General features: G+C 40.6%; 1 protein-coding gene across 1 annotated transcript; it reads right to left on the bottom strand.

Moving 5' to 3' along the window:
• Positions 1-4,388: 4,388 nt before the first annotated feature.
• On the bottom strand, positions 4,389-24,455 carry FAM76B (family with sequence similarity 76 member B). Its single transcript, XM_058184683.1, has 10 exons — positions 24,302-24,455; positions 20,477-20,541; positions 19,239-19,293; positions 18,546-18,701; positions 16,557-16,771; positions 15,152-15,199; positions 13,959-14,039; positions 11,800-11,935; positions 9,344-9,445; positions 4,389-7,680 (listed from the first exon to the last, which is right to left on the bottom strand). The coding sequence occupies exons 1-10, from the start codon at positions 24,437-24,439 to the stop codon at positions 7,591-7,593; spliced, it is 1,086 nt and encodes a 361-aa protein (XP_058040666.1). The 5' UTR covers positions 24,440-24,455; the 3' UTR covers positions 4,389-7,590.
• Positions 24,456-24,630: the final 175 nt, after the last annotated feature.

The following is a 24,630-nucleotide window of genomic DNA, read 5'->3' on the forward strand; positions in this document are numbered from 1 at the left end:
CGGCTGCTAGAAGTTTGGCAGTCTCACCAGGCTCAAGGTTGACTCAGCCTTCCATCCTTCCGAGATTGGTAAAATGAGGACCCAGATTGTCGGGGGCAAGATGCTGACTCTGTAAACGGCTTAGAGAGGGCTGTAAAAGCACTGTGAAGCGGTATATAAGTCTAAGTGCTATTGCTAATAGAGGCAAAGGCCAAAGAAAGAACCATCAAACAGCAAGATATCAAAGGGGCATGGTCTGATTTGGTCATTGTGCCTATAAAGATGGTATTGGGATGGCAATTGTTTACAGATTATGCATCAACAAGCATCAGGCTATTAAAACAATGAATGCAGTTTTAGAGAACATTAAATATAGTTCTCAATTCATGGGATGCAATTGATTCTACTTTATTCTGTGTTATTCCAGTTCCCTCTTGAACATCAAATCTAGTTCAGGATCAAAGAATGACCTCACCAGCCCTGTATCTTCAGATAAGTAGTAGCCTTCAAAAGGAATTAGGAAAAAAAGATAGGGGAAGAAAACATGGAGATACCTGGTCGAGTTTGGAGAGCTTGTAACACAAAATTCAGAGTGCTTACAACAGCTCATTTATACAGTATATGCAGTGGTGAAATTCAGCTGGCTCTATCCGGATTGCGCGATCTGGTAGCGCTGGTGTCGGGAGGCTCCGCCCATCAACCTGGATGTCATCATGTCCCATTTTTGACCCTGTGTATGCACAGAAGGCTCTGCGCATGCATGGAGGAAGCACGCATGCTCACATTTGCAAACCGCTAACGAAGGTAAGTGAATACCACCGCTAAATACATGCAAATTGTTACCAAAATGATTCACAAGGCAAAAAAGTCAAAGAATGTAGAATTAAATGGATGCAGAACTTAAAACAATTAATAGGCTACAGTGGGAATACTAATGGAAGATAAATGTTAAATTTACTGCCGGTACAGGAAAAAATGGTACAAGTCTTTATTTTTTGTTTTAATCGTTAAAATAGGTCATTCATATTTTAAAAATGGGTGGAAACGCATATCTTTTTCATATTTAACGCCAATGCCATAAAGTTCAACAACTTTGTAAAACTATTCATCCTAGAAAGAAACAAATGTTGAATACTAACTTTTCTAAGTCTTTTATTTCTACAAAGAATATAGAGTTGCCAACAGAAGAGAATATTGTAGCTCAGGGTTCAACTGCGTAGTCTTTGGTGCTCTCTGAGCGCCATTGTTTGCTTTCAGATGTTTCATTACCCAACTAGGTAACATCATTGGTACTAATGGGTGTGTTTTTCTCCTTGGTAATTCCTAGACCAAGCTAAATCCAAAAAAAGACAAGAGAATTCCTCGAAGCTTGGCATTTAGTCACATCAGTCATCAACGAACACACGCAGATAAACCACATTTTATTTTACAATAAAAAAGTAAAGAAGGAAACAAAAAGACCAGAACACCTTCTCGCCTACTCTCAGACAAGCAGGGATTAATACCAGACAAACAACCAAGCAGAAAACAATATTTTAATTAAGGAATTACCAAGGAGCCACAGGTCCATCAAAACGGGCAGGGCAAGCTGCTATAATATAAGCAGCTACTGTAATATGAAAACCACACCCACGAGCACTGATTGTATCTGTCAGGTAATAAAACATCTACAAGCAAACAACCAAGCCCAGAGAACATCAAGGACTCCATTCTAGCAATGTAACAGCAGTTGCTAGAATGTTTACCAGAAACAACACAAATGATGCAAGAATCTTTAAATCCAGGTTCTATACTGAATTTCTAAACAATTTATAGTCTATAACTTTGCACTGCAACCGAAGTTTGACTTTTTGTCTTAACATAACATTAGATCATCCGGATTTGTGGTATGGATAGACTTTCTCAGAATAGATAAGTCCTATGAATTGTACGTTGTGATTATTTTTATAATATCGGCTGCCTTTGTTAATCATTGACTATCGATTTGATTTTAACATCAGTTTTAAATTATTACTTTGATGTAAGATCATTTTATATGCAAGACAAATCTAGTGCTATTTTGAATGTTTTTATACAATTTTATATAGTTCGGTAAATCTTTTTCGTACTGTTTTTTTTTCACTTTCAAATGTTCAAAACAAGTAAAATGAAAAGGGGAGGAGGGCAGGACAATTAGAAAACTAAATTCTAAGTCCTAAGAAAATTGGTTAAGAAGTCTAAGCATGATATAATAGCACCCTTTAAATACCTGAAAGGATGCTATGGGGAAAAATGCTATTGCTCTAAAGCAGGGGTATCAAACTCAAGGTCTATGGGCCGGATGTGGCCCATGGGGTGCTTAAATCTGCCCGGCCTGAAAATAGCTAAGAACCATCCCCCAGTGCCTTTGCTGGCCAAAATGGACCGCAGAGGGGGACTCATGCACCCTCCCTGCAGCCAGTTTTCAGCCTCCACGGCCTCCTGTAGCAATCTGCCACCCAAAAAGGGGTGCGGGGGGCTGCATGCAGCTCCCCCACACCCCATTTTTGCCTTAGACTGCTTCCTACAGCACTCTGCATCCCATTTTGGCCAGCAGGGAGGCTCCCCCCAACCACCCGCCAGCTAGCCCGTGGAGAACTACAATGTTGATCCGGCCCTCGAAGAAATCCAGTTTGACACCCCAGCTCTAGAGCAGGAGTCCCCAACCTTTCGGACCTCAGGGACTACTAAATTCAAAATTTTAAATCCCATGGACCACTAATATGATCTGCCTAATGACCGGCTGGGTGGGCGTGGCTAGGTGGTCATGTGACTTGGTGGGGGTGGCCAACTCGATGTCACTCACATTGAGGGGCGCCTTGCCTGCCTCTACTTATCCCTCTCCTGCCAGCCACTCCTTGTCTCCCCACCCGGGCTCCTTAGGGCCCCAACAGGAAGCAGTTGTTGGAGCTATAGCAGCCTGTCAGCTTTGGAAGCCACGAGAAAGAGCTGGCAAAACAGCTGGCTCAGTTCAAATTGGATCTGACCGAGAAGAAGGCTCAGCAGAAGCACCTCACTGAGGACTATGAGCATAGACTTTCCAAGCAGAGGGAAGACCTGCGGGAGTGCGAAGCCAGGTACAGGCGCCTGGAGGCTCAGTGGGCTGAGATGGTCAGCCAGTTCCAGGCCATGATGCTGTCCCACTGGAACAAGGCCCTCCGGCTCCTTGCCACCAACGGCACTTCCCTCCAGCCTTCGCCTAAAGCCCCGCACCAGGGTCACTAAAGCAGACCCCCAAGTCGGAATTTCTGCCCCTCTCCGACCTGCAGAAAAAGACCCCAAAGTGGGAGACTCTCTGCAGCAACACAAACGTTCATTGCACGTATCCGGCCCAGGGGTCATAGTTTGAGGACACCTGATTTAGCACAATATTTAACAAATGCAAATAATTTTTCTGCGGACCACCAAAATTTTCTCGCGGACCACCAGTGGTCCATGGACCACCAGTTGGTGACCGCTGCTCTAGAGGACCTGACATTGAACAATGGATTTTAAGTTCTATAGGCAAAGCGACTGAATGGTTGAATATTATTAAAAAATCTCAGCAGTAAGAACAATTAGTGGTGGAACCTATTACCCCAATGAGTGTTCCTCTTCTTTGGATGTGTTCATGCAAAAACTAGGTAAGCCATCTGTTGTAAATGGTTTAAAATTAAATTCCTGAGCACAGGAATGGCTTAAATGGTACCTTCCATCTATGTGAACCCAGCTTATATACAAAAATCATGAAACAGTTTTTGCAGTTGACTTCTAGAATGTGGTAAAATAAACCAGTGTTTTTCAACATTGGGAAAGATAAGGTGTGTGGACTTCAATTCCCAGAATGCTCTAGCCAGCATGCTGGCTGGGGAATTCTGGGAATTGAAGTCCCCACAACTTCAAGTTCCCAAGGTTGAAAACCACTGGACTAAACAGAATACTAGGAACAGCTTGAAATCATAACTTCAAATCTCATTTATTATTTTAAATGTTTATTCATTACAGGCAATCTGTAAAACACACAAACTATAGAACAGTAAAGATGCTGGCTAGAAAGGATAAGATTTATAGAGGCTTCACTTTGGAAAAGGCTGGTCAAACCCGCAGATTTTAATTATCCCTTTGCCCAATCCTGGAACCCAATAGGCAGTTACTGATTGACAAGCATACTGCTGTTTTAAGAAGCTTTTATTGTGAAATATTGGATTTAGAAAAAGTACAAAAATGTCAAATGTGTGCCAGTACAGAATTTCAACACAATATACAAATGTAAGTAGGATGAAAAGCTTCACCTCAAAATGGAGATAGACATTCTAACTAAAAAAAAAATTGCAATTATTTACAGGCTAAATGTATATAAATAATTCAAGCTCAAGGGATTTTTTTTTCTTGCTTGATGCCAATTATTTAAAAAAGAATTGATTTAAATGCAAAAATCATAGTGTGTCATCTTGAGTCTACACAACATCAAGCTCTTTGTGAAAGCCACCCAAATCTTCAGCCTTTGAAACACTACAGTTAAAAATAAATATCTTCTCTTTAGACATAGTAAAACTCTTGTAAATGTTTTGAAATGGGATATTCCACAGCTCTGGTATTTAAAAACCAGACTGTTGGTTTTCTTCCTCTATATATAATGTTCCTATTGCAGCATAAACAGGTTTCAGTGACAATGCCTTGATCATAAAGTCATTACGTTTCTTGTGAAAAGTTTTGACCAGTTTCTTTTTAAACAAGTCCACCAATGACAGGTAGTCATTCAATCAGAAAAAGTATCAAAATACTCTGAAATGGAAGTCAGCAATTAAAAACAAAAGTCTGAATGATAAAAGCAATTCAACAGGATAGCAAAAGAATATTCTACCCTATCTATATAATTCATGTAATCTCCGCAAATAGTATTTATAAATTTACAAAGTTCATCTTTAGTATACAAAAAATAAAAAAAATCTCAATATTGTAGAAAGCAGCTTTTTTTTCCCCTTTTGTTCAAATTACAATTATTCAGTAGTCTCTTGGGAACAAACCCTCCCAAAACCGGTAGCTGGAGGCCCCAAAACACGAAGGCTAGCTGAAGTGCAAATCCTGTGATAATAAATTGAGCACCCCTTTATCAACTGGATTTTTCCATTTAATAGAAACACGTTTAGGTTAATAAATTTTAGGCTAATGAAACTTATTTTCTGGAATGGCGATGAACTTTTCTTAATGTCTTATATCCAGGGTTCTTAAACCCCGTTCTGCGGACCTGCACCGGTTCATAGCCCGCCAAGAATTGGAGTGCTCAAAGGAGCGAAGTCCCATCTGCACACACACAGGATCCAGCCCCACCCCACCCACCCCGGTCTGAGGAAAAACTGCCCTCCACAGAACCAGTCCCCGGCACCCAAAAAGTTGCCCCCCCCCGCTGTCTTACCTCATTCTTCTAAAAATATTGAAGTATTATTGGTTTCTGTTTTTAAGCTTTAGGCATCCAAATCATAATTTCCAACTTACTTATTTCAAGAGTCAGTTCTTGCTTATCTGCTGGAGCAGTCTTTTTTCAAATCTGGCGATTTTTAAGATGTGTAGGCTTCAAAGCGCGGCGAATTTCCCAGACAGCATGCTGGTCTACGTCTCTCAAAGTCGCCAAGTCTGAAGAACACTGTGCTAGAAACCTCTGTGCATTATACAAAATTTGGAGACACATTCCAGGTGCTTTGCACTAACTTATGCAATGCTGAGGGGGTCTTTGCCCTGAAGAAATTGAGAGTGCCCGCAGGACACACTCAACAAACTCCTATGGATATGTATACAACTGATGTTACGTAATGGTGGTCTCTATGGTTACTGATCTACTTCCACAAAATCCTAGGCTCTCCCCCAAAAATGCTGTTGGGGAGATTTATGGCATCTCTGATTATAATTCTTAGCTGGAAAAAGAAATTTTGCTGTTCAATCTCACTTTATCCCTCTAGTGCAAATGGTGCTTCAGCCTGCATTACTGTCCAGTGACTGAAAAGACTAGGCCATGGTTATGGGGCCAGTATGTTTCTATGACAGAGGTCTCCAAACTTGACAACTTTTAAGACTTGTGGACTTCAATTCCCAGAATTCCTCAGCCAGCAAAGCTTAAAGTTGCCAAGTTTGGAGACCCCTGTTCTATGACTACACAGCTGGTTGTTCTTTTTAAAAAAAAAAAAAAAAATTCTCAGTGTTAGGCATTCAGGCTTCTTCAAGGTTCATTTCTTCCAGCTCCCAATTATTGGCCACAGAACTCCTGTGTGGACAATGCCCTTAGCAGGGTAGAACTGTTATTTTCTCACTGTGTAGAAATAACAAGCCATGTTTCCAGCACTGTTCAGAAACGGCATTTCTGAACAGTGCAGTGTTGTTTAAAAAGAAACACCTGGAGAGTTAACATTAGCTCAAATATTGCCCCCTGTCATCATTCAATCAAGAACAGATCACTGAGAATTACAATGCAAATCAGCACTGATAAAACAATTTATCTATTCATAGAAGCACAACAGTTCAAAAGCCCCTCCCGCCATTAAGTTAGGCACAGCAAGAGCTAAGACAAATACTGTCTACCCAGACACATCTGTTACAGTATCTAGAAGCCCCAATTCATTGCCTGCCAGGACTTAGCACCTTCACTATCATTCTAACCATTTGATCTTAGCATTTGATCCTTCTGTATATACACTTATAAATATATACATACAGGGGGACGCTGAAACATGGTTAAAAGAAAAAGAAAAAGTATATACAAATACCAACATTCCTATAAATAAACCATTGGGAGAAAAGGCACTTGCAGGAGGAAGTCTACAGCGTATTTTCAGAAAAGGGAAAAGAAAGAAAACCCCACATTTTGTTCCGGTACTTACAATAGAGAATCTCTTTCATTTTCTATAACAGGAAATGCAAAACACCAGTTATTACTAAGAATAGAAGTGTTAAAATCTTTTACATATATTTATAAGGTTTAAGCTTCTTGTAATAAAAGCACCATGATTTTAAAACTCAATGCAATCTTATTTGGACTAAAAGACCAAGAAGGGTTGGTCAAAAGTCTCCAGTGCTCTTGCTCAGTTTTCAAATTAGCTGCTGCTGGAATGTAGATCAGATTGAAAGTTCTCCTCAGATGTCTTCGTCTAGCGCCGAGAAGTTTCTGCTCGTCTGGACAACCTGCTAAAGTCCAACCGAATGCAATCAGTCTGCACAACAGGAGCACTTCGGGGAGCTGCCCTCTTGAAGGGCTGCCTTTAATGTGTGTGTGTGTGTGTGTGTGTGTGTTATTGCATGATGTGATGACCAGGGACAGCACGCTTACTGATCACCAGGGACTGGCCAGCTGCTTCCTTTTGTATGGCTGCACGTAGGCATTATATAGGTATGCGTGCCTTCTTCAAACCTGTTGAAGTACTTTAATAATTCAAATAATTTTAATTTGCGGGGGGGAGGGGAAGGGAAGCAAAAACAAACCTCCAAAACATTATTCAGTTAGAAAAAGGTATATAGGAACTATGCCACCAACTCTGCACGCCAAAAGGTTTGTTTCTATGTAGTTTTCCCCGGAGTCGATGTACGTTTCCGAGATTAATAGCTACGCAAACTGCCGCCATCTTCTTATGGTGATGTCAGCATATTCCCGCTTTTGTCAAACTTCTTGCCCTTTGACAACGCTGCAACTTGTTTGAGAAGCTCTCGGTTCTTCGCCTACAAAAACCCAAAACAGCCGGTGGTCCTGGTTATTTTGTACGATTGGCATTATTCTACATTGCTACATGAAGATTTTAATTTTTTTTAAAAAAAGGCTTTGGTTGCAATTTAACATCATTATTACAAAGTCTGCACAATTATCAGTGCAGTTAAATACTACGTTTATATCAGGGGTGTCAAACTCGATTTCATGGAGGGCTGCATCACGGTTGTGTTTTACCTCGGGGGGGGGGCACGGGCAGCTCGATGTCACTCGTATCAGGGGCGCCTCTGGTAGCCCGAGCGCTCTGCAAGCGAAAACGGCCTCCCAAGCTGTTTTTGGCTGCGATGGCTTCCTGCAAGCCTCTGCCAGCGAAAAAGGAGCTCGGAAGGGGCGCGCACAGCCCTACCGATCTGAGTTTTCACTGGCAGAGGCACTGCGGGCCAGTCCTTTGCTGTTTCCAGAGCAGCCCCGCGGACCAGATCTAAGCATCCCACGGACCAGATTCGGCCCCTGGGCCTTGAGTTTGACACCTCTGGTTTATATGAATCCTAATTTGGGGGGGGGGGCGCGCGCAATACATTACATCAGGGATGGAGAACCCAATACAGTAGGCTGGTTCATCCAGTCCAGTGGTAGTCAACCTGGTCCCTACCGCCCACTAGCGGGCGTTCTAGCTTTCATGGTAGGCGGTAGGGATTTTGTCTGATCCTGAAGCACGTTCCTTTTTTTTTAAATTTAATTGAGTTTTTAAAAAAATTTCATAGCATTATTTAAAAACATTTTCATTAGGTTTTCATAAAATTCCCCGTGACAATTTAAATTTCTGAAAATATACTATCTGTATCGCCTGCGCATGTTTAGTTCACGTTACGTATGTGAAACTAAATGGCGCTATAGTGCGACCGCAAACAAAAGAGCCTCATCCCAGAATAGCTCGCGCATCTCCCCTGACATCACCCAGCTTTAACAAACAAGCAGAGCTGGTAGCCGGCACTCCCCCCCCAACCTAATCCACAATGCGCGAGAGGCATGCGCAGACAACGATACACGCCGCATTACTGTGGAACCGGTGGGCAGTTAGAAAATTTTACTACTAATAGAGATACAAAAGTGGGCAGTAGGTATAAAACGGCTGACTACCCCTGATCCAGTCTGTGGTACTACACTGGAGACAAATCAACACTGAGTCATTGATATGGAGGAAGAGGCCCAGGAAAGATCTTCCCCAAATCTTCATAGCATTTATATGATAGTAATGCGGAGTGTGCTTTAGTCTGGGAAGATTTATTTGAAGGAGAATAGCAATAAAGAAACTATCAATTAATCACGTTGTTCTTGATATCCCCTGCCCCAGGCAGCTACCGTAATATCTTTTCAGATTAACACACTTCATTATTTACATATTACTATTAATCAATATCCCTTAATGATTACAAAATCATCTAATCAAAAGGCACAAGCTTTTGTGAACTGTAGCTCACCTCATCAGATGCCAACTTTTTTTTTTTTAAAAAAAATAACATTTGCAAAATAAGGAAAGTTGTTTTCTGACTCCTCCTGATTTTTGGGTAGTACAATGAAATGGAGTAGTACTGGGTTCAAAATTTAGGCCTTTTGGCTCTCATTCACTGATGTTCTGAGGTGCTATTGATTGCCTGTGAAATTAATACAATTTACCTGTAATTGTTCTACAGTTTCCTTATGAGCTCTTTCCATACTGTTCATCTTGGTTCTTAGATTCGATTCTTGGTATTGAAAGTCTGCCTTCAGCTCAGTCAGCTGAGAAAAAGAATTATCTCTTTAAAAATATTGTCCATGGTTACTTCAACGCTCTCACTCTCAAATATCAACAACATGCATTTCCTGACTCTACTGGATCAATGTTTAAAGATAAAGAACCCAATTTTCTTCAACTGCTTTAAAGGCCAGAAAAGAGAACATCATGCAGCATTAAGTAATTTATCTGTATATATAAAAGATGCTGAATTTATCTGTAAAATTGTATTTTACAAATAACTATCCAATAGAGTGATTTAGAATTTTGTCCATGTTTTCTTAATTATAACCAAAATACCCTGTCATTTAAAATGTTTTAGAATCAAAAATTGTTTTTTTAAAAAAGAAAATACAGGCCTTTTTCTACTTTACCTGAAAATTTAACCTTGTCATAGAAGTCTGAGCTATCATGAAGTGGTAGGTATACATTTAAACTCTTGAAAAAAGAAAAGAAAAGAAAAGAAAAAAGAGGACTACTATAAAATTACAGAACCAAAATTATCCTAATTGCTTAAATTTTCTAATGAGGCTCTTTGGTCTAATTTCTAAAATATTTCAGGCTTTTTAGTGCTTCCAAGCTAAACCATCATCCTTTTAAGATCCATACAAAAATTTTCCTGAATTTATCCAGTACATTTGTCATTTACAGTTGATTACTAATTTAGGACATCCTCCCTCTGAATCCTATTGCTTTTCCAAAAAGAAGATTCTTGGTTCCCAAGTTTGATGGAATATAGGAAATCACCCACATTTCCTTTTTGATGTAACACTCCTGTTGAAAATATTTCCTGAACTGTTTTTCTTGGCATTAAAGCATCCCATGCCATATATTGTATATTTCTTTTAGCTAGTATTGCTGGCTGCAACCGTGATTATTTTTTCCTTAAATGTCTTGTGCTCTATTGATTTATGCAACAGATTTAACTCAAGACTCATTTAATACATTAGTGAGGAATCAGAAACTTGGGGAACATTAACACCTTATCGTTCTAAATTTAAAGAAACTAGAAGTATTACAGTATTTACTCTGGATAGGTTATGTGGTAAAGGGGTAAAGTTCTTTTCCAAGATGAAAAACCGTATATTAAAGTACCATATTTTTCAGACTATAAGACGCACTCTTCCCCCCCCCCAAAGTGGGTGGACATGCCTGTGTGTCTTATACATCGAATACTGCAGCGAGGGGGAGTTGGTGCTGTACTCATCAGCTGTTCTAGGTGGCAGCGATTGCTGCCACCTATCGCGGCCACCAGTTCATAGTGAAGGGGCGGTGGCGACCAGGCTGTGGCGACCAGGCGGAAGCAGATTTCCCCCCTCCCTTGTTTTCCTCCTCTAAAGCTAATGTGCATCTTATAGTCTGAAAAATACGGTAATTTTCAGGACAACTTTCAAAACCACTTGCAGTGTTACAATGTGCAGCCTTATTTATAGATTTTCTTGCAGGCAATTCAGACTGTTTGCATCGTTTGAATAATTACATAAATTGATTCAGATGACATTAATTTACATAAATTTATGTAAATTCCTGGCTGAGGCATTCTGGGAGTTGAAGTCCACAAGTCTTCAAGTTGCCAAGGTTGGAGACCCCTGACTTTAACTACAGAGTGTGTTCTGAGGTCATGTCCACATGCAACTGCTGTCTGTGGCCTTTGGGAAGCCCACCGAGGGAGGGTCTGGAGGTTTAGTTGCAATTCGGAGCTCCCACGTAACACCTATCCTGCGCAGATTGCACTGGCTACCTGTTGTTTTCCGGGTGCGCTTCAAGGTATTGGTTACCACCTTTAAAGCGCTCCATGGCTTAGGACCGGGCTATTTACGGGACTGCCTACTTGCCGGCCTCTATCTCCCAACGTCCGGTGCGTTCCCACAGAGAGGGACTCCTCAGGGTGCCGTCGGCCAAACAATGTCGGCTGGTGGCCCCCAGGGGGAGGGCCTTCTCTGTGGGGGCTCCGACCCTGTGGAACGAGCTTCCCCTCGGGCTTCGACAACTACCTGACCTTAGGACCTTTCGCCGCGAACTTAAAACTTATTTATTTCATATGGCTGGACTGGCCTGATTTTAAATCTTAAATTTTAATTGTGGGTTTTAAATTTTTGTAATTTTTATGGGGTATAATGGTATTTTAAATTTTCTGGCATCTTGAATCAGTTTTTTAAGGGTTGTTTTCATTGGTTGTTTGTTGTTGTTTGTATTTTATTGGCCTGTTCACCGCCCTGAGTCCTTCGGGAGAAGGGCGGTCTACAAATTAAAATATTATTTATTATTTATTTATTTATTTTAAATATTTGACAAACACAACTCTTAGATACAAACGGAACACTTCTAAAATACCTAATGAAATGACTAAACCATTCACCTTTTTATCCTTCTCCAGGATAGTCTGATCTCTTTGTTGCAGGAGGCGTTTCAGTGACATCACTTCTTCTTTCAACTGACTTATTAGAACAAAGTTGTCGGTGCCTCCGCTGTCTGCTGACTGATTTATAGAGCTACTGTAAAAATAAAGATCATCAACTGTAACTAAGGGCAGGAACAAAATGCATCCCAAGTATGTATGTTTATCTGCTAAATACAGGTCATTCTTGATGTACAACCACTCGTTTAATGACCATTCAAAGTTAAAACAGCACTGAAAAATACAGGTCACCTGTGACCAGTTCTCAGCCTTGTGACTATTGCTGCATTCCCACAGTTATCTGATCAAATTTTGGGTGCTTGGCAACTGCCAAGTATTTACAATGGTTGCAATATCCTGCAATTGTCCTCTGCAACCTTTCTAGGGAGCTTCTGACAAGCCAATGGAGGAAAGCCAGATCTGCTTACCAAGCACACAATTCCCGTAACAACTATAGGGATTCGCTTAACAACCCTGGCCAAAAGGTTGTAAAATGGGGCATGACTCACTTAACACCTGCCTTGCTTAGCGGCAGAAATTTTGGGCTCAATTGCGGTCAGAAGTCGAGCACTGCATTGCATGTAATCTCTTCCCTTGCAAGCAGATTTTTATCCATCCTTTGTTTCTGGTAATTGACAGGTTTCAAGAAAGACCACTATATTTGGGCATCGACTTCCAAAGGATCAGAAACTTGCTTAATGAAGCAGTCACTTTTTATATACAAACAACAGTGAACTAAGAGATTCATTTTTCACATATGATGTACAGATAACTTATAACCGGTCACTTAGCAACTCTTCAAAGCTATGTCCCAAAGGTGCTTTTTCAGGAGGCAACTGGATTTTTTGTTTTGAAGACGCTTTGCTTCTCATCCAAGAAGCTTCTTCAGCTCTGATAGGAATGAGGAATTGTGGAATGGAAGGATTTATATTCCTTGCAGTCAGCTGGTCCTTTTAAAGGGTTGTTGAAGCACTTGGAGGTTTAACTGTGTTCTCAGGGTCACCTGAGTGGTGCTCCTGGTTCCTGTAGTCTGTAATTTTTCCTCTGGAAATCCATTCCTACTCCCACACCATTCAAAGGGTGCTCATCCCAAATTGTATAGAACACCATATGAACACCCTTTTTTTTTGTTTTGTTTTGTTTACATTTATACCCCGCCCTTCTCCGAAGACTCAGGGCGGCTTACAATGTATAGGGCAATAGTCTCATTCTATTTGTATATATTTACAAAGTCAACTTATTGCCCCCCCAACAATCTGGGTCCTCATTTTACCTACCTTATAAAGGATGGAAGGCTGAGTCAACCTTGGGCCGGGCTCGAACCTGCAGTAATTGCAGGCTTTGTGTTCTTAATAACAGGCCTTACCAGGCAGAGCTAAACCGGCCCTTTGAATGGTGTGGGAGCAAAACGTCTTCAAAAGAAAAACCAAGGAAGTCCAGTCGCCTCCTGAAAAAGCACCTTTGGGACAACCATGACCTGGATGACTCAGAATCTCTACAGACCTTCAAAGTTATGACAGACCCCGTAAAAGGTACTTATGACCAGCACTGGAAGTTCTGGCAGCCCCCAAAGTCGTATGACCCTATTTAGCACACTTGGCAAATCAGCTCACTGACAACCACTTGCAGTGTCCCTCAGTCACATGACCACGAATTATGTTTTTGCCAGAAACCCTAACTGCCAGCGTTCACTAACTGTTCCTTAGCAAACCGTGGGTTTGGTTAATGACTGCCACAAAAAACTCATAAAAATTGGGCGCAGCCATGTGATTACTTGTTTAATGACTGTAAATGTGAGTTCAATTAGGGTCGTAAGTCAAAGACTAGCCGTATTTAGAATAAAATGGATTCATAAGGATCATTATTTTGCATTATATTATATTACTGCCTTATATTGATTTCTGATTTAATTTTAGTTCACTTATCCCAAGAACTGCTGGTAGCAGAGTTTTCAGCAAAGATTTAGGCAAGTTTTGTAGAAATCTCTCAGGATCAACCAGTGGAATAATATTCATATTGAAATTTTAAAAAAACATAGGGAAAGCATAAACTCTACTTGTTCGTATATTGTTTTATTCAACAGAACAGGAAAAAATAGATATTTTGATTTGTATTTTTACCTATCTCCGTTAGATGGCTTGGTTTCCATTTTGGGCTTTTTCTTTGGAGTTTCATTCTGAATAGCTGAAGAGGATTTATGGCTGCAAAGAAACATTAAGAATATTGTGTGACATATGGTCATAGAGCCACATTTATCCCTAATAGCAAGCAGTATTACATAATATAAATTCATTATATATCTATAAATATTATAAACTTAAAGCTGAGGGAAGGATTCCCCTGCATCAGGCCCAATCTGTCCTCTCAGCTTTTCTCTCAAGTTGAAAACAAATTTCCATCATTCCCAATTCTTTTTAACGCTGAACTGTCACTCAAAGAACATCTGAAACACATCCTACTGTTTAATGCAGGGGTGTCCAACCTTGGCAAGTTTAAGATGTGTGGACATCTTAAGTCGAAGTCCACAAGTATTAAAGTTGCCAAGGTTGGACACCCCTGGTTTAATGCAATGCTATTTGTGCCCCCCTCCCAAAAAACAAAAAAGATCCCCAGCCTTTTACGCAGCAATTAGGATTTTCAAAAAGCCTCCAGTGGTGTCAGTGAAATCTTTTTAAAAGTTAATACTGGTGATAAAAGTTTAACTTTCTCTTCTCTAGTGCTGTGCTCTCAGTCAGCCCGTTAATTTTAAGGGTGATAACGAGGCAATTCTGTTCTCGCCACTTCTGATAACCACATTTTTTCATTTGCTGGCATCGAACACTTCATAAAGGGGAAGAAACGACAAATAGTTTCCAATCCAGATGTCAACCCTGAAGCTGAACTGACCGAAGTTATTTTACCGCTTCAGTGCTGCCATACTGGAGCTGAGGGATGACGGGGGTGGAGGTGGGAAATTTGAGATAGTTGGGATTCTTTAGCCAAAACAAAATACTTTCTCTTGGGAAGCAAGGACATTCTCACACCTGGTCGGAGGAAGGCAGAGTGATGCTACCCGGTTGTCAGATTGCACCGTGATTTGACCTTGGGACCGATTGTTTTGAAAAACAGAAAAAAACTTACTTTTAATTAGGTGAAAACCGTGGGAGTCTTTAGAGTCGGTTTTCACCAGATCTGTGCCCATATGGTATTTCTAATAAAGCTATTCTTTGAGGATTTCACCTGCCTCCGAGTTTTGCTTGCTATAGGGATTATTACTTAGAACCCTACTGACACCAGACACAAAACAAGTGTTTATCTTTTCAAGACTATTTACCTCTGCTTCCACAACCCCTGATCATCTTCTGGGCTCAGACTACCGATTCTAAAATACAGAAATGCAGAAATGTTGAACCAGCGTATCAGTGGAAATTCCTATAGCTGGCTTCAGTCAGTAACTTCAGAAATGGAAGTTGGAAAGGATGGAGAAAGAAGAAAGCAAATTAGGGTCTTTTGTTTTAATAAGGAGTTAGTCCTGCATGCCATTCCAGGGAACCCTCTGGGTTAGCGACTATCTTGGCCAATGATTGTTTGCGATTACAAAGGTGATTGAAGTAACTCTGTGACCAATGGCCACATCTATGACCACTGCAGCATCTCTCTCTCACCTACATGTTCACCGTTAGTCAGTACATTTGCCCTGTGCTTGAGCTATTCCTCCCCACTGCCAGCAAAGAGGTTGCCTAAACAAACTATCTCTTCCTGAGCTGCTTTTGGCTCCAACCCAGTGATCCCTTAAAAACGCTAACACCAAGTTAATAAGCTCAACTCTGGGACCTTAATTAGTTTGATTAGAACTTTCCCTGACACCGAAAGACCTGGTGGTGTGGCCTGTCGGCTGCCAGCCCTTCCAGCAGCCAAATCAGATGAGGAGGAGGCGGCCTGGGAGTCAGGGTCAGCACATCAAGGCAACCTGAGAGCTCTGAGGGGGAAGAGGGATTGGAGCTGGCAGAGAGAGTGACAGAGACAGAGCCTGGGCCATCCGTCAGCCCTCAGATGGAGAGTCAACAGCCCCCAGATCTGGACGTGGCTGTGGAGGAAATGCTGGGTCCAGTGACTGATGCGCAGATGCAAAGAAGGTAGAGGAGAGGAGAGCAGTGGAAATCCGTGGGCTGGTCTTTAGGAAGGAAAACCCACCACTGTTAGCAAAGCCCCATTCTACCTCTGGGGATAAAAGGCAGAGAGAGAGGAGATGAATAGATGTGGTAGACACCTATTCATCTTCCAGCCAGCTGGCCGGACTTGTTAACTTGTGCCGAGAAACTTTTTTGTGCAAATGGAGCTATGCGCACGTGTGCGGTCACCCACCACTTGTACGGAACCATTTCTTCTCCTCCCACACACACACACCAGACTACCAAGACTGCTGCGAGAGGATCCAAGTTGTCCAGTGACAACTGCAACGTTCTCCGAACCAGGGTATGCCTTGGCCACATCACAATCTGATTTCTGAAAACTGTCGTCTTACCAAAGGAAGAATTTGTTGCGTTCGCCAAGAAGCTATGTAGTAGTATTACTATTATTATTATTATTATTATTATTATTATTATTATTATTATTATTATTATTATTATTATTATTATCATCATCATCATCATCATCATATTTTTAAATCTACCCCCTTCTACAGGAAAGCATCTCCTTAAGGCCACTTCCATTTCAAAGTTTCTCAGCGCACTTACTTGTGATGGGGGCCGCTGTGATGATGGTGGCGATGGTGGTGGGGGTGGCGGTGGTGGTGGTGATGGTGGTGTTTCAAATGATGCTGGTCTTTTTCGGTAATAGACGTAGAAGAGTTAGAATGGGAGGGCCCTAAGCTCTTCCTCTGTTCCTTGGTCTTCTGCAGCACTCGCTTGTAGGACAGAGTACAAAGCCAACACAACAGCTTCCCATCAACCTTTTGGGAAATCATTCGCAGCAAGTTATGTTACACGTACTGAGTGCTAAAAAGACACACAACAGCCAGAATAAAATTATCAAATACTACCGCTGTTATTCTTACACACAGATCTTAATATAAACAAGAATACAAATACATGTGTGTGTGTGTGTGTGTGTGTATGTGTATGCAGCATATCAAATAAAATATGCTAGACCAGGGGTCTCCAACCTTAGTAACTTTAAGCTTTGTGGACTTCAACTCCCAGAGTTCCTCAGCCAGGTTTGCTGGCTGAGGAACTCTGGGAGTTGAAGTCCACAAGCTTTAAAGTTACTAAGATTGGAGACCCCTGTGCTAGACATTGCAGAAAACTTTGCAGGGGGAAAAAAATCTAACTTGACTTCAATCTGTTTATCTTTTGAAGGACTGTCACAGGTTTAGGCAAAGAGATGATTATACTTTGTAAAATACCCTGCATAATTTTTAATCAAGTGGTACGAATAAATGATCTTCTCTAGCTTCTGTAACTACTATATTTGTTCATATAACAAAATAATGTATTCTAAAGGACAAAGGGCTGCCCAGGCTCTTGTATTTCGATAAATATGTTGAGCTAAACAAATTCACATTTTTTTTATTTGCATCCTGCCTTCATTTTTATAAATAATTCAAGATGGCAAATATATCCATCTTCCTCCTCCTATTTTCCCTACAACAATCCTGTGAAGTGGGTTTGGCTGAGGACTGGCCCAAAGTCCTCCAGCTGGCTTTCATGTCTAAGACTATGAATTCATTACTTTCTAGCTGGTGCCTTAACCACTAGAGAAACTGGCTCTTCCATGTATATCCTATACCTGATGAATTCCTAAGGCTATAGTACTATAGTACCTTGAATCCTATGAAGAATTAATATTAATGCTTACTGCAATAGCTTGTATCACATAAATAGTAACTGGATAAACTATAGACCAAACTTTGACATAGACATTATTTGAACCTCTTAACGTATTATAAAAAAAATATTCATGTGATTATTTTTGTTATCCACTCTTTTGCAAAATCAAATTAATTTATCTTACTATCAGGTGTTACATAAACATATATAAACACTAACCCACAAACATATGAAAAGAGATTCCTTATATGCAAATTATCGCTCTATAAGTACTTGGAAATAGTCATTTTAATGTAGTATAAAAGGCAGTTTTCTTTTAGAAAACATGAGATCAACAATGCAGCTAATCTAGTTACATAAGACATAAGGAAGCGGGATACCACACATCCTTTTTATATAGAGAGATCAAGATTTGGTCATGCTATGGACTATGCTATGGCTATGGTGGCTCAGATGCTGAGCTTGTTGATCGAAAGGTTGGCAGTTCAGTGGTTTGAATCCCTAGTGCTGCGTAACAGGGTGAGCTCCCGTTACTTGTCCCAGCTTCTGCCAACCTAGCAGTTCGAAAGCAGGTAAAAAATGCAAGTAGAAAAAATAGGGCCCGCCTTTGGTGGGAAGGTAGCAGCGTTCCATGTGCCTGTGGCGTTTAGTCATGTTGGCCACATGACCATGGAGACGTCTTCGGACAGTGCTGGCTCTTCGCTTTGAAACGGAGACGAGCACCACGCCCTAGAGTCAGGAACGACTAGCACGTATGTAAGACTAAGTAGCATAACTAAACATTCAGGTCTCACTTGGGAGAATAGAGTGTAAGCTGGATTTTACTCTGTTGTTTTGAGATCAATTGCACTGTCAATTTTACACCACAAACTTTTATTTAAAATCACCAAAGCCTACCTTTCTTCTTCCTTCTTCTTTGCGGTCAAAAGCACATTGCTGCTTGCACTGTTCACATGTCTGAGGTGGTCCATACTTTTTTTCAGAATTTGTACAGCGCTGGCATTTTGTGCCAATAAAAGCAGCAATGATGTTGCAATACTGACATGGTTTTGGCTGGAAAAAATGGTTAGAAACTCTTAATTTAAGTTGTTGAGAACTCAAAACCAATGGGGAGGGGGAGATCAAATCATTATACAGAGGGCTGAAGACAGATTGCCATCAAATACAGTACTTGCATGCTAAAAGAGCATTATGTTTTATAACTGGAACAAGAGATAATGGGTTATAATCCCTTCGAAAGCATAGAGTTTCAGTAGTTCCATCTCATATAATTCCAATCAGTGTCTGGAACTGCTTCATAAAATTGGAATTGCATTCATCTGGATGTCTACATCAGGCATAAATTCCTTATCTGCTACCAAAAACCTCAAAATGAACAATCCCCTCAGTGTTTTGTTTATTAATAAATTGTCAGTATGCATGGATCATTTCTCTCATGTCACATAACCAAGGAAAATTGTAATTGCTATCTCAGAAAATTGCTCTATTATTTCAAATGAACAAGGGCAAAACGTCTACAATTTGTGTAGGAATCTGGACAATTATAGTTTAGCAACCCAATCACAAATATAACTAAAGATGTTAACTTACCGTTCCAAATTGTTTCACATTTTGGGCGCACTTCTTGCATATTGTATTAGTTTTGCTAAAAGAAAAGCAAAATTTCAAATTTTAGCTTAGTTATCAAACACCTACCTATAATTATTGTTGAAAAGGAGAAATTTGTGAATTAAAATGTTGCTAAGGTTCTCAAAGAATAGGTTACTGCCACATAAATTAAGACAAGGACAAATTTTCCATTCAGAAAGAAATAAGATTAGCCTAGGTGTATTAGTTCTACAGGAATTTTACATCAAAACGAACGAATGTACTATTATAACCTTAAGTAATTTTAAATCTCAAGACACCATTAACCAGTAAAGTTTCTACTCAGTGTGTCATTTTAAATTCTAATTTTTGAATTATTGAGGATTCCATCTTAACTGAATATATTATTGCAAGAAATACATAATCTCTTAATTGAGAATAAAGAAACTGCTGCATTAGTAGAAAGTTTAAAAATGTTATACTGGGAACCAAAGTCACACCCTATTATGCCATATAAGGCTTAAATTATTAACAGTGTGAAAAGTTGCCAGCACTCTGACCATCAGGGGTAATGCAGGGATGTCAAAACTCGATTTCACTGAGGGCCGCATCAGGGAGGTGTTTAACCTTGGGGGATGGAGGCTTGGCCAGAGTAGGCATGGCCAGCTCGATGTCACATGTCAGGGGGCGGGGCTGTGGAGCAGCGTGCTAGAGGCCATCGCAGCCAAAAAAGGATCTCTGGAGGGGGTGCAGGAGGCCCTCCTGAGCTCTGTTTTTGGCTGTGACGGCCTTCTCCAGGATGCTGTCAGCCACCACCAGGTTGTAAATCAGTGCCTGGTCGGCCTGGGCCAGACTGAGGCACCATGGGCCAGGTCTTCGCTGATACCAGGGTAGCCCTGTGGGCCAGATCGAAGCACCCTATGGGCTGCATCCAGGCCGCCAGTTTGACACCCCTGATCTAGTGGATGAAGATCACCTATTTGAGGCTACCATTTGAAAAAATATCAGACGTGCCATTAAATGGAAAAGAAAAAATAAATGTATGTATATTAGGAAGAAATGGAGTAGAGCAGCGTTTACTAGTGTGGTTATTTTCCTGAGGTGTAGAGGCTACAATTCCAAGAATTCCCAACAAGCAGAACTAGATATAAATTTAAGCTCCATGCACGGCATTTCCAGAGCCACCAACAGTTACTTTTCTTCAACCATCCTTTGTTCATGAATATATTTATTTAACTTACCTCTCTTGCTGAAACTCTGATCGGCAGTAAGTACATTTTACAATGGGGTGCGCAATACGACATTCCTAGAAGAGATAATATTTTATTGAAGTGCAAAAAGTGATATTAGGTGTATTAGATTTTACCTTACAAAACAGAATTGCTGCCAATGACCAATTAGAGCAAGCAGATCACCAAATTTAGTGTATCAAAATGGAAAATTATATCCCTATCTCAAACACATGTACCGACAAAGCCAAATTATATAGCTTCTAAATCTTTGTGAATACATGATGCTATGCCCAGTTTAACTTTCAGCTTTTGCAAATCACCTTGGTTCTCTATGTGTAATTAGTAATTTGATTTATTTAATTGCATTAGTTTAATTTTTTTAATGTCAATGCAAGAATGTTCCCAATCTTGAAAGAATTTAAATTAAAGTAAGATATTTATATTTTAATCAATTATTATATACTAAGGCAGTAGTAGTGAATACTGTGCTGTGATATACACTTAATGATGGTCATGTCACGAGGCAGACGAGACAAAATCTCATTTGCCAAGTTTCTTTCTAAAATCAACTAGGGGTTTTGAGAAGACACAATGAAGTCTTACCGCTTCTAAACATTTGTAAGCTGAGGTAGTAAAATAGGACACTATTCTTGATTATTGGACTAACAATACAATTTCTTAGACCAGAACACGTACCTCTGGCAGACTATTGTACAAAATTAGCTTGTTAATTTTTAAAAATAAAGATGTACAAGTAAACCTCAACTTACTGGTAAATTTGCTTAGTGACCGTTCAAAGTTACAGTGGTACTGAAAAAGCTAGCCTTGACACTAATGACCATTAAAGAATCCCGAGTCATGTGATCAAAATTTGGGCTAGGCAACCAGTAAGTATTTACGACGGTTGTAGGGTCCTGAGGTCAGGTAGTCACCATTTGCAACCTTCCCAGCCAGCCTCCGACAAGCAAAGTCAATGAGGGAAATCAGACTCGTATATCAACTGCAGTGATTCACTTAACGACCATAGCAAAGAAGATTATAAAATTGGCTGTGACCCACCTAAGAACCAGCTTGGGAATTCTGCTCCCAAGTGCGGTTGTAAGTCAAGGATGACCCATATGCCGTATGTTTCAACAGCTTTTGGAAATTTAAAACATAAACATTGCAATAAAAATGATTCACAAAACCCAGCAATTTGACACACACAGTTTTAAGTGTAGTTTGCTCCACAGTGGAGATTATTTTTATTTTTCTTGCAAGTGCCTCTATATGGTTTTAATTGAATGACTCTATGCAGCAATTATCATTTTTAAAAATACCCATGCTGCTGAACCCAAGGTTTCACTTCTTTAACACCTAACAGACTGCCTCAAACTACACATTTATTCAATGAATACTGTCTATGGAGATATATCTATGGAGATATATCTATGGAGATATATATAGATATATCTATGGAGATATATATATATATATATATATATATACATATATATATATATATATAGATATATATATATATATATATATATATATACATATATATATGTTGTTCGGGTTTTCTCCCATGTAAACGTGTCTTGGCGACGTTTTGACGAAGTCTCATTCGTCATCTTCAGGCTTTACACGGGAGAAAACCCGAACAACCAAAGACCTACATACAAACACCCATGAAAACCTCAGAAAACAAATATATATATATATATCAGATGCAGACACGAACCCACAACCATTTTTGGCATTTTTGAAATTTTTCAATTTTTTTATTGGTTTTGATATTATGAATTCCTGAAATTAAATGACCTCAGGATGTGTCAGCTACTGGATCCATCTAACGTTCTGTGATGATTTTGTAACTGCCTAGGAACGTTTATATCATAAAAGACCACAGCTTTTCTTTTTAAGAGAAAACAGATGTCTCGCCTCCTTGCTAAAATCGGATCAACATTTGATGTTTTATACGCATACAACTGATTCTTCCAATTTCAAATATCTAAGTAGCAGTAAATTTATGTTTTTAATGCCAGGATGAAAGCACAACCTATACAAACAAGAGATAGCTCTTGTCCGCCTACTCCCACAATCTAGCAATAGAAACATTGTGCATTTTTCCATCCATGGAAATTTTCATTCCATAAGAATTTATTCCATAAGAAATGAATTCAAAGGGGGGGAAAAAAACCCTGGATGAAATTAAAAAAAACTTGAGGTCAAGAGCCCCAACAGTAATGGTGTCAAATTTGAAACTAGATTGCCATAAATCCTTATTTATTTATGTTCTGCCTTTATTATTTTTACAAATGACTCAGGGCAGCAAACATATCTAAAACACATCCCTCTATTTTCCTCACAACCACACTTTGAGATAGGTTGAGATTAACTACCCCAGGCTCACCCCAGCTGGCTTTCATGGGACTTGAACTCACCGCCTCTTGTTTTCCAACCTAGTGGCTTCAACATTAGACCAAACTTGCTCTTCTCTTATTACCCACCCATTTTCAATTGTCCTGCTAATTTCCTACCCTGTGGAAAACCCCACCCTCCTTTCATCAGAAGGAACCACAGATGGCTAAAAGATGCAATTCAGCAGGCAACATGGCACAGGATCTGATTTTGTAAATTTCTAAGGCAGGGGTGGGTGAACGTGGGCCTTTCTTAATGACTTGTGGACTTCAAATCCCAGAATTCCAAGCTGGCTCAGGAATTCTGGGAGCTGAAGTCCACAAATCATAAAGGCAACCAAAGCCTCGAAGCCTTCTGCCCTAATATTATTACTAAGACTAACTGAATTTCCTTCTGATGATTTTTTTATATATTTAATGGAGTTTAAGTAACTATCTTAGTTCAGCTGCTGAATAATTGATAAAAAAATTTTTGAGTTATTTTCATGCTGTGGCTGTGTGTACCCATGAAGGCACAAATGTGCGTGAAAGTGAGTGTGTGTATGCACAAGTGTTGCCCGAATATTATTACTAATACTGTGTTTTCCTTCTGATGATTTTTTTTATACTTCATGGTGTCAAGAGTTTACTTTTAAGTAACCATCTTGGCTCTGCCCCTAAGAATTGATGGGTGGAAAAACCTTGAGTTATTTTCACTCGTGTGGCTGTGTATGTGTGTACACATGAACACGTGTGTGAAAGTGAGTGTGTGCGAATGTACAAGAGTGTTGCCCTAATATTACTAATTTTATTTTCCTTCTGATGACCTATTCTGTTCTATTCTATTCTATTTATACTTCATGGTGTCAGAGTTTAAGTATCCATCTTGGTTCTGCTGCTGAAGAATTGATGGAAAAAATGAGCTGGGGTTATTTTCACTCCTATGTGGTTGTGTGTGTCTGTGAGAACCCATGAACACGTATGTGAAAGTATATGTGTGTGTTTGTGTGTGTGCACGAATGGACGAGTGTTGCCCTAATATTATTATTAATACTAATTGTATTTTCCTTCTGATGACTTTTTTTTTAATGGTGTCCAGAGTTTTACTTTCAGTAACCATCTTGGTTCTGCCGCTTAATAATCGAGGTTTTTTCCCCCCACTCCTGTGTGGCTTGTGTGTGAAGTGTGCGTGAGTGTGTGAATAGGAGCCTGTGCCAATTGTACGAGCGCCGTGTATCTTTTTTACCCTCAAGGCCTCCTAAGAAAACCACCATAAATAATAAAAAGGCCAAGGATTTCTTCCGACCGGGCGAGCAAGAGAGAGCGAGAGCCTTTCTTCCAAAGCCTCCAATCCAAGAGCCGCCTGGCCGGTCGCAGAGCCGCCCACGCAACCGTCCTTCCTTCCTTCCTTCCCTCCCGGCCGCCTCCGCCCTCGGCCCCGAGGAAGCGGCACCTTGCAGAGCTGCTGTCCCTGGGAGAGCTCCTCGAAAGGGTAGCGCTGGTTGCACTTGGTGCAGGCGTAGAGAGCCGGGGCCGCGCCGGATCCCGCGCCCGCCGCCGTCGCCCCAGAAGCCCCGGATGTTGCCGCCATCCGCCTTCCTCTCGGCCTGAAGGGAGCCACGGCCGGCCGGCCGCCAGCCCGCCCGCCCGCGAGGAAACCCCAAAGCCAGACAAACCGCGCTTCTTCGATCCTCGCCGACGCGGCCGCTTTCCCGGCGTCGAATAGGCCGCGCCTCTTCCTTGTGTCAACCGCCGGGGCCCGAACCTGGTTTTTTTTTTTTC

The sequence above is a fragment of the Ahaetulla prasina genome, chromosome 5 (genome assembly GCF_028640845.1).
Source record: "Ahaetulla prasina isolate Xishuangbanna chromosome 5, ASM2864084v1, whole genome shotgun sequence".
NCBI lineage: Eukaryota > Metazoa > Chordata > Lepidosauria > Squamata > Colubridae > Ahaetulla > Ahaetulla prasina.